The sequence below is a fragment of the Populus euphratica genome, unplaced genomic scaffold, assembly GCF_000495115.2.
Source record: "Populus euphratica unplaced genomic scaffold, PopEup_1.0 scaffold535.1, whole genome shotgun sequence".
NCBI classification, from domain to species: Eukaryota; Viridiplantae; Streptophyta; class Magnoliopsida; order Malpighiales; family Salicaceae; genus Populus; species Populus euphratica.
This window is the reverse complement of record NW_011500410.1, coordinates 110,780-121,165: the sequence shown is the minus strand read 5'-3', so window position 1 is coordinate 121,165 and position 10,386 is coordinate 110,780. Positions and strand designations below refer to the sequence as shown.

At 33.7% G+C, this 10,386-nt stretch overlaps 2 protein-coding genes and 1 long non-coding RNA gene across 7 annotated transcripts in view; 1 reads left to right on the top strand and 2 right to left on the bottom strand.

The window, feature by feature from the left end:
• Positions 1-279: 279 nt before the first annotated feature.
• LOC105114498 (SNW/SKI-interacting protein-like) lies at positions 280-2,711 on the bottom strand. Of its 4 annotated transcripts, none has more exons than XM_011011052.1 (2): positions 2,561-2,711; positions 280-2,394 (listed from the first exon to the last, which is right to left on the bottom strand). In XM_011011052.1, exon 2 carries the CDS (start codon positions 2,347-2,349, stop codon positions 520-522), a length of 1,830 nt encoding a protein of 609 aa, XP_011009354.1. In that variant the 5' UTR covers positions 2,350-2,394; positions 2,561-2,711; the 3' UTR covers positions 280-519. The 4 variants fall into 4 exon arrangements, with proteins under 4 accessions (XP_011009354.1, XP_011009358.1, XP_011009357.1 ...); XM_011011056.1 differs by having other exon boundaries at positions 2,565-2,711; XM_011011055.1 differs by having other exon boundaries at positions 280-2,400; positions 2,569-2,710.
• A 164-nt stretch (positions 2,712-2,875) lies between these two features.
• LOC105114496 (dolichyl-diphosphooligosaccharide--protein glycosyltransferase subunit STT3A-like) lies at positions 2,876-6,325 on the top strand. Of its 2 annotated transcripts, XM_011011050.1 has the most exons (8): positions 2,928-3,241; positions 3,655-3,717; positions 3,815-3,870; positions 3,977-4,048; positions 4,228-4,333; positions 4,419-4,485; positions 5,208-5,267; positions 6,075-6,325. In XM_011011050.1, the coding sequence occupies exons 1-8, from the start codon at positions 3,116-3,118 to the stop codon at positions 6,293-6,295; spliced, it is 771 nt and encodes a 256-aa protein (XP_011009352.1). In that variant the 5' UTR covers positions 2,928-3,115; the 3' UTR covers positions 6,296-6,325. The 2 variants fall into 2 exon arrangements, with proteins under 2 accessions (XP_011009353.1, XP_011009352.1); XM_011011051.1 differs by lacking the exon at positions 4,228-4,333 and having other exon boundaries at positions 2,876-3,241; positions 4,033-4,048.
• The window catches only part of LOC105114497 (uncharacterized), a 10,137-nt gene continuing 4,086 nt past the window's right edge, over positions 4,336-10,386 (bottom strand). The window contains exons 2-3 of the long non-coding RNA XR_840145.1: positions 5,998-6,000; positions 4,336-4,346 (exon numbers count right to left, since the gene is read on the bottom strand). This is a non-coding gene — a long non-coding RNA (uncharacterized LOC105114497). The remainder of the gene's footprint in view (positions 4,347-5,997; positions 6,001-10,386) is intronic.

The window sequence follows — 10,386 nt, the reverse complement described above, 5'->3', positions numbered from 1 at the left end:
CTTAGGTAAGTTGGAAGTCTTCTGCAGGAACTTCGCAGCTGTTTCATCACTCGGATAACTCGCAGTGGCAAGATATATGTGCACGTGCAAGTTTTGGCTTCACCCTGTCAAGAGCTGTTGATTTATCAACACTCTTTAACAGTACAGTCTAGTCTCAGCCAAATAATTCTGTATCTGCATGCTGATAGTTGTTCCAAAATGACCGAGTAGAAAGAAAACGAACGGGCAGGGCACTTTGATTACAAAACCAAAATAGGCAAACCTAGAGAGACCACCGCAAACAAATGAAAATTACTTGCGGACCAACTAAGAGCACACCCATGAGAGGGATGGAATTATTTCAAATCATGGAGAAATTTTGAACATAGTACATCGGCAGACGCTACATCAGGGGTGGCATTAACTAAAAAGAAGCTTATAAAAAACATTACATCATTGAAAAACGGAGGGAAAACAACGGGAAACAAGCCATGTGTTCACACAACATGTCACCTTAAATAGAACTTCAAAGCAAGACACCTATCGCCCCCTCTCAAATCCAATACGAGTTCTACCAGAGCCTCCATCATGGCCATCTCGTGTTGAAGATCCTCCACTAGCTCTCATTGTGCCACCAGAACCAACTTTGTCCATGGCTTTCTTACCCTTCTTCACTTCAGTCAAAAACTGATCCAGACCAAATGGATCAGCTTCTTCTTCAGCCTTCTCAAACTCAACTGGCCTGTCCCGTGGGCCAGTCCTCTGTGAAGTACCAGCAAATTCCTTGTCAGGTTTGAATCGTTCAGTCTTCATTATCTTATCTATTTGCTCATCTGCACCTCCATACATATCAGCATCTGCATTCTTCTTTGGCTGATATAGAGTTGACAGTGTGGGCTGAGCTGTGAAAAGGCCTTTGTCGTACACGTTGTATTGATCATCAGCAGCAAAACCAGAATCCATTCCTTTCTCTTGGTTGAACAACCTTTGATCATATGCAACTTCTCCCCCTTTCCCAGCTCCAGTAGAGGCCATACCAAGAGCAACCTTCTCACTGATGTCACGATCTCTATCTCTTGTGATCTTGCTCTTCTTACCCATTGCAGCATCTTTTGCTTCCAGTCTTCTTTCTCTCTCCCTTTCTCGACGGCGCTCCTCTCGAATTTTCTCACGCCGCAGCCTCTCTTCCCTCTCTTCCCTTGTCTCCTTTGGGGCATCCCTCTCCCTTTCCTTCACGTGTTCATAATCCCCTCTCATGTCAACATCATCCATTGCACCCCTCTCTAATGGAACTGGAGCAGAAGGTGGGGGTGCTGCACCGGTTCTCTCAGAACGTGCTTTCTGAGCTAATGCCCGCAACTCCTGCTCTTTCCTTTCCTTCTCCTTCATCATCATCTCCTTTTGAACCTTGGATCTCATAGCAACAGCCTCTCTAGCCTTCTGCTCAGCAACATAAAGGGCCTCTGATAGCTTAGCAAAATTATCATTAATCTGAACATCCTGCAGGCCTCTTCCATCAGCAGCCAGACGCTTATCAAGAGGAATTGTGTAACCCTTAGGATTTTTCCAATTCGAGATACAAGGTGGGATTTTCCAATCCTGCTGATCTTTCACAGTCACAGGTCGAGGTGGCGAGTGCATAACTGGCACAGGTGGTGATCCCGAAGCCTTAGGAACCCTCTTATGCTTGAACTTAGGTGGCTCAAGTGGGTCCACAGGCATCTCCACCATTCTAATAATCCTCTCTTTGGCACCCGAGTTAAACGCTGCTGACTGCTGCGAAGGCTTATACTTAATATACTTCGAATCCGAAGATTGTTTGGGCACATTCTTTGGTTGTGCTGCGCTCAACCTGACATTCACAATTTTTTCAAGTGCAGCTTTTGTTTCCAGCGTGGTCTCCTCAATCTCTTTTTGCAATTCCTCATCCTCATCCTCATCCTCATCTCCCTCTTCCTCACTCTTCAACAGCTTTGGAATCAAATCCTTATGTTGCGAATACACAATCTTCTTGGCATTCTCATTCTGTTTCACAATTGCATCATAAGCAACGTTCCCATGAGCATCAACAGTCAACGCCAAAATCTTCGAACCAGGTTTTGCAGATTTACTCCTACCCATATCAAGCGGGTATTGAGCAACATGAATCTCAGGAAATGCACCCCCATCACCAAAATCTTCAACTTTCCTGGGAACAAAACCCTTACGCTGCAAGTAAGGAGGTACGGGGTTATGCTTAATTGCAGCTGAAGCAGATTGTTCAGCCTCAGATGAACTAAACCTCTGCTTGAACCACGGATCATTGGAATGATCATAATAAGTTGTGGTAGTGGATTTAACCGGAGGCAGTAATTCCTTTAAAGCCGCCATGATAATTGCAGCCTCCTAGACGAAGATAAAACCCTAACCCTAACCCTAAATCTTCCATTAAAAAAAGTGAAAGAAATCAATCAGTTCACCTACGTAATCAAATCTTAATTAAGAACTAATTAATATAACAAAAAAATATGAATAAACTTCATCAAATAAAAATAGATTCTTAATTGCATAAACAGAGAGGAAAAAAGGAAGAAAAATCAACCTACTTACTCGAATATGTCTCTGCTGACGCCTTTTCAGAAGAAATATTTCAAAGAAAAGATGATACGATAAAGGGATTCGACAACAAATTTGAGAGAGAGAGAGAGAGAGACGCGGCTGGTGATAGAAAAACACGATCAGATAATTGAAAGCTGAGAGAGAGCAAGAGGACATATGGATGGGTCGTTTTTATTAGGCTTGTTTTACTCGGGTCGGTGCTCCAGAAGCCGTCAGGACTCGGGCTCGAGACCGGGCTAATCAATAAGAGCCACGTTGATGACTATGTCGGATGACCAATACGATCTTACCACTTATATACGTCAGGGACAACAATGTCAATAAAATAGTCAAATTAGACCTATATTTGTAATTTGATAGTTTGCTGGAGGCACCGTTTGGCAGTTCGCGCAAATCAGCAGCTCAGTCAGAGGAGTCGTTCCTCACACCCTCCTCTTCTACTCAAAGTCAAACTCAAACTCAAAGGCGTCTTCTCTTTCTACTAGACGACCTCAAAAAGCAAAAAACCCTCCGTTACAAAGGCACACAAATATTATTGATGGCGGTCGTGGAGATCTCGAGAGAGACGACAGCAAAAACGCTGCGAAATGCGTTTGGCAATGTGCTATCTTTCTTCATTCTCCTCTTGAGTGGAGTTCTGGCGTTCTCGATCCGCCTTTTCTCTGTCAGTTCACTCCTCTAACCTCTGTCTCTAGATCCGATCTTTATAATTGCCATTTCTGGTTTACTTTTGTGCTTACCCGTTTGGTTGCTGAGGAAGTAGAGGGAAATTCAATTAAACTGGTTTATTGATCAACTTTTTAAATTTGAATTGTTTTGAATTCGCTGTCTTTTCCATTTGGAAAGCAAAGGAAAAGATATGAGATTTTTTCTTTGCCTTAAAAAAATAAAAAATTATTTCTTTTTCTTCTGAAACTAAAGCGAGAAGGTTGACTTGGCCTGGCCAGGTAATTTTTTTGATTGTATGATTTCAGCCTTTTTTTTGTTTAAAAAACGCTTTGGTATTATTGGAATTAGAGTTGATTCGTGTGTTTTGTTAGTTGTTGCAGTTTTGTAAACTTGTGGATTGATTTTCAGGTAATAAAGTACGAGAGTGTTATTCACGAGTTCGATCCGTATTTCAATTACAGAGTCACCCAGGTTCAATTTTCCTCACGATAGTTCTTGAAATCCTTTCTTTTCTTTTTTTATACAAATTTATACAGAGAATTAGAAATTTAAGTGTTGTTGGTTTCAGTTTTTGACAAAGAATGGGGTTTATGACTTTTGGAATTGGTTTGATGATCGAACCTGGTAAGCACAGATAATTCTCACGTTGGAAAGTTGTTAGTTAGCTGTTCTTTTTGCTAGGTTTTTGTATGGGAGCTTAAATTGCTTGTTTTTGTATATTTCACTTAAGGTATCCTCTTGGTCGTGTGATTGGTGGAACTGTTTACCCTGGGTTGACCTTGACAGCAGGCACACTTTGGTGGTGAGTACCTTGTAGGTAATCATAAGAAATGCATTCATAGTTTCTGGCATAAATTTGCAATGCTACTTTTCTGTGCTTGTTGCTGTTTGCAGTTTCCGTGAATTATTAACATTTGAAATGGCATGTATTACTGAGTCCTATATTGTCTAATTTTTTGAGTCATTCCTATCCGGTGTCATGTTATTGAATTCCTTGAACATTCCATTGTCTGTCGAGTCTGTTTGTGTATTCACTGTACCAATTTTCTCTGCATTTGCTTCATGGGCGACTTACCTTGTGACCAAGGTTTGTATTGTGACTCAATTACTGTCTCTACTTATGTAGATTGTAGTTGATTTTGCTGATGACATTCAATTGTTTATCTTAATAGGCAGTTAAGGGTACTGGTGCAGGACTGACAGCAGCTGTTCTTTTGGCCATGGTAAATTATTTAACGGGTATTCATAACTTTATGGTTTCCTTGTATTGTATCTATATTTTTTGAACAGCAGCAATGAGGCATTACTTTTTGATATGAATTTGTCTCAATATTATAAAAAACTATTTTACCTAGTTTCTAATATTCTGTATGTCTTCCAATTGGTATGCCTGGTTCACAATTCCCTTTGTCTATTTTGTTTTGTCTTTAGTATTCTGATCAGTTGATGAATGAAGATCATTGTAAATAAAAATGTTATTATTTTTTTTTTTAGAGGATACAACGTTTGACAAATTTGAAGGAAAAATGTTCAACTTTTAACACATGCTTTAAAGTCTGTATAGTTGGGGTGGCCCACTGTATAAGATATTATTGTTGTAAGGCTTCCTGTAGTCCTTCAGAATGTATAAACATGTTGAACTCAAAATCATAACTGCTAGATTATTTGCTCATATATATCTCGATCTGTGGCTGGTAGCTATGACAATGAAGCTGTAGCTATATTTGCTCTCATCTTTACTTTCTATCTTTATATAAAAGTTACGATTCTGATGTCAATTAGAGAAAACAAAATTCCGCACATTCTTCTCGAAATTGTAAATTCAAGGAGAAATCAGATCTAATGTACCGTTTTCTATTTTTACTTCGTAAACTTGTATCCCAAAGATTGGTTGTTGGTTCTGTGGTGTTTTATTTTTCACATTTTATTTGTTGCTGATATAGATTTTATATCATGTGCAGACATTGAATACAGGACCCCTCTTTTACGCCGCTTTAAATGCCTTGGCATAATTTTACATGGTAGGCTTTGTGATAATATTTCCTGGCATCTTATTATTCCTTATGATAGTTATGTTCATTGTTACATTGCTTTGTCTTTCAGGTTTGTTCATGGGGAGGGTACACTTTTATTATTAATCTTATTCCAACGCATGTGCTTTAGTGCATTGTGACTGGTCGCTACTCTTCTCGACTGTATATTGCATATGCTCTGCTTGTAAGTGCCTATAATGCTCAATAAGATTGTGTATCATAGTGAAAGGAAAATAGACAATCAATAGTTTATCACAATAATTGAAGATTGCATGCTAACATTGCTTGTCTTTGGACAAGAAGAAGAAAACTGTTTACGTATAGGGTTTTTTTTTTTTTTTAAATCATTAATGAAGTGAGAATACATAATCTGGAGTTAAGACTTATGACTACATATTAGGATACATAGGAGGTCTGGGTGAGTGTAGATTTTGGCTGTCCCTCACCTTTCATCGATGTGTTTTTATACTACTGATAACTAATTCTGAACTTTTTCATGTGCATGGATAAAATGATAACCTCTTCGCTTTACATTTATCACTGTAATACATAGGTTTTTATTACCCTTCTCTTGTTTTACTCATAGGGCACCATAGATGTGAAATCATCTCGTCTCTGTTGAACCACAATTAACGCAAGCAACTTCTTTTTTTTTTCACCTTGACGTACTAACTAAATGCCAGGGGCTTGGGAACATTGGGAACATTATTTAAAGAACACCCTTTTGTTCTTTATGTCTGCTACCTTGTCAATGGGCGAGTAATTTTTTTTTCTTATCTTACTCTGATGTCTTAGGTACAAGTCATGGGCTTAGGGACAATTTTTTAAAGAACATACCTGATGCAAGTTCGGGTATTCCAAGTGACAGCACTCTAGTTCAAAGCAAGCAAAGCAAGCAGAAGGCCATAATAATTGACAGGGATCAAGCTAATTCAAGTAAAGGGATGCATTCATTTGATACAACAAATACTTGGTATTTTCATAGTCAATTATATGATACTATGAAAGGAACTTGATTTGTTGTTAGTATAAGTTAGTATTATGAATTCCTGATAATATTTATAAGTTTTGTGTTACTTGAATAAAATAATTAATATGATCACGTTAAAAATTTATAATAACATATTAAGGGTAAATCATCTTATTGGAATCTTTTTTAAAAAGAGTTTATTAAACTTATTTGAAATACTATTAGTGGATCTTCTAATCTTGATATTTGTTTTTATTATTATTTAATTATTACATTAATCTTACATCTCAAAGTTCTTTTTAACTTATTATTGTTGTTGTTGTTGTTGTTATTTATAATTTATATAGTTAACCTTCTTATTGTTCAATCTTGATTTTTCCGGGTTATTTATTACTTCGACATTCCTACACTTGAAAGAAGACATTCTTTTGGTCGTGTCATTACATTATATGTAGAAACTAATTATTTTTTTTTAAGGGGTTGATACTAGAATTTTATAATTATTATTTTGTTCAAGTATTTTAAGATATTAAATGGATTTAAATTTATTATTAAGAACAAATGTTGTTCTTTTATAATAATATTGTTTTTATGGATCTGATAATTATATAAATAGTTTATATATACTTGAATTTAAAATCTTTAGGTTCAATATAAACTATAATAAAACTAAAATACAAATTGGAATAAGTATTAAGAAACTTTGATTTGATCGATATAGTTGATATTTGAGCAAATATTTCAAGGATTATTTAACAAAAGAAATATTCTTTACACCTTTTAGAACATTATATTCAGGTTCAAGGCTAAAATATTGGATATTTAACCTAAACTTTAAGAAACAGAAAATCTTTATAAATTTAATACGACATATCATACATCAATGAGATAAGGACTTTTCATAAATGTTGTGAATAATATATTGCTCATAATTGATGAGCCTACCAATTACTTAGAAGTAATATATGATATTTATTATAAGAAATGAGTTAAAGTTGTGAACTACATATATTAACCAAGTTTTGAACTTAGTTGATTCACCTAAAAGAATAAAACTCAATAGATCTAAGTGAGTTTTTAGGAGAAAGAATAACATGAAAAGTAATCGATAAATATACAATGCAAGATTTGAGTAGAAATATTCAATTTTAATGGTATAGTCAATAAATGTGATTCTATAAAAAATATGGATAAGCCCTGTGTTTACAAAAAGTTAATAAGAATAGTGTTATTTTTCTAATATTATATGTAGATGACATATTATTATTAAGAAATGGTATATATCTACTTTAATTAGTAAATTTTTTGTTGTTCAAGAGTTTCTCCATAAAGAAATTGAGAGAAACAATCTATCTATTAGATATAGAAATCTATAGAGATAGATCTAGAAGGTTACTTAGATTGTCTCAATCAATGCATATAGATTAGATGCTAAAATAGCTTAACATGAAATAATCTAAGATTATATTTTTATTTATTTTGCATGGAACACCTTCCTCTAAAAATATGTATTTTAAAACTTAAATTAAGTGATATATGATGGAAATGGTATCCTATAATTAGTTATAGGATCCATCAATAAAGAAGATAAACTATAAATTTAACATTGTTTGAATTAAGATTTTATTCAATGAAATGTTGGAAAAAAATAGTAAACACTAATCAATATATATTTTACTATAAATGATAGTGCTCTGAGTTTGAAGAGTTCGAAACAAAAGAACACAACTAATTTTATAATTAAATAAAGTACATCTCTATTTTTGAGGAAACAAAAAGGTTGTTTGGATCAAGAAGTTCCTCAATGAATTAGGTTGGTCCCTATCATTGTTGATCTGGTTGCCCTTAACTATAATAACAATAAAATTATTGCATAAACAAATGAACTAATGTCTCATCAATGATCCAAACAATTACTTAAGAAATTCTATTTGATTTGAAAAATTAATGAAATGAAAGATGTAAAGATAGAGTACCCACCGAAGAGTATCTAGAAGATCCTCTTACTAAGTCACTATCCATGTAAAAACATTAATGCTACATAGAGTAATATGATTTTAAGAATATATAAAAGATAAAAAATTACATCTCTAATAACCCATAGGAAACCACAAAATAAAACATAAAAAACCTAAATTGAAACAAAGGGAACAAGCTCCCTAAACAAAAGAACAACCAAAAGTTGCTAAAAAATGGTTAGACTGAGAACCCGATCCTAGGGAGGTGCCCAGCCAAACCAAATAAAACAATTGGAAACCAAGAAAAAACCATAAAAATATACATAATGCAAAGAGAAAGACCTAAAGACTTTAATGATAGGCCTACCAACAATAAAACTAGTACGTTAAACATGTTATTAGTACTTAAAAGTGTATTTTTATCAAGGTTTTATATCAATATTTTGCACTTGAAGCATTACTAACTCCTTAACTAAAGCATATTTTATAATAATAAGTCTGATAATATAAGATATATGTTCATCTTAAATACAGACCTATCACATAAATCAAAGGATTGATTGATGAGTTTAACTACTGAAATTAAGAAGACAAAGAGAGGGTGAAGTTTATAAAAAAGATGCTGGTTTAGTCCAAACTGGAACATTGTTCAGTCATTGGGTCATATTTGAAGCTATAGATTTTGGATTTTAACTTTGTTTACATGGTTAGAAAGATAGGATATAAGCCTAAAACATTTTTAAGGAATGCAAGACTCAATTCTGCTGTTTGGAAATCCAAATCTTAGCAACAATAGAGAAGTCCAAATCTGTACTACAACTCATACACTATTTAGTGTTCAGCCCATATCTTGAGTTCTAGAAGTTCAAATGACCTTAATTATTTTTTGTTGGAAAACTGAGATAATTTTTTAGAACTTTCATGAATTAAAATCTATTTAAATTTTGACATTAGCAATGATGTTTTTGGTAGATAAGAAGATAAAGATTGTCACCAAGTCAAGATGTAATCACCTACTTAATAATTAGTCAACAAATCAATAGTTTTTAATTTTAGCTTATAAAAAGGAGGCATTTGTCATGTATTTAGGCATATTGGTTTCAAATCAAGATCATGTTTTTGCTATCTTTTTATATATTTTTGTAATGTTTTGCTTCATTAATCTCTTGTTTATGCTTTTCATTTAATTTTCTTTACTTAATTAACTTATATCTTATTTATATTCTTATCTGGTTTATTTATGTTTCTCTTTGTCATTTTATTTAGTTAAATTTATTTATTAAGATGAAAAGGTTACACTAATGGTTTAAGAATCAGTATAGTATAAACTTAACGTGGATTTTAAAATTTGATACAACATGTTGTGTATTTGTTATCTTATTCACTCTTAATACTTTGCTTGTTAAATGGTTAATTTAAATTTATATTGTATAGCCCTTGGTATAACAAATACTTGGCACTTTCATAGCCCAACCTTATGGTATAACCGATACTTGCGTTATGAAAAGTGATTAGTACTTAAAATGTATTTTTATCAAGGTTTTATATCATCATTTTGCACTTGAAGTATTAATAACTCCTTAACTAAAGCATGTTTTATAATAACATAACTAATAATATAACATACTTTTAATTTGTGGTAAATGTTTATCTTAAACGCAAGCTTATCACATAAATAAAATGATTGATTGATAAGTTTAAGTACTAAAATTGAAAAGACAAAGATATGGTTAAATTTAGAAAAGAGATACTAGTACAGTCCAAACTGAAATACTGTTCGGTAATTAGGTTATATTTGGAGTTGTAGATCTCAAATTTAAGTATACTTTATATGGATGAAAAGGTAAGACATAAGCCTACAACTTTCATGGGAGTCCAAGATTTAAAAATGTTGCTTTCAAGTCCAAATTATAGCAACAACGAAGAAGTCTGAATCTATCCTGCAGCTTAAACACTGTTCAGTGTTCAGCCCATATCTTAAGTTCTAGAAGTCTAAATGACCTCAATTTTTTTTTCCTAGAAAGCTGAGATAATTTCCTAAAATTTTCATGTGGAGGTTTAGGCAAACAAGAAAATAAGAATTATCACCAAGTCAAGAGTTGGGTCACTCACTCAATAATTAGTCCTTAAATCAATGGTTTTCAATTTTGGCCTATAAAAGGAGGCATTTACCATGCAT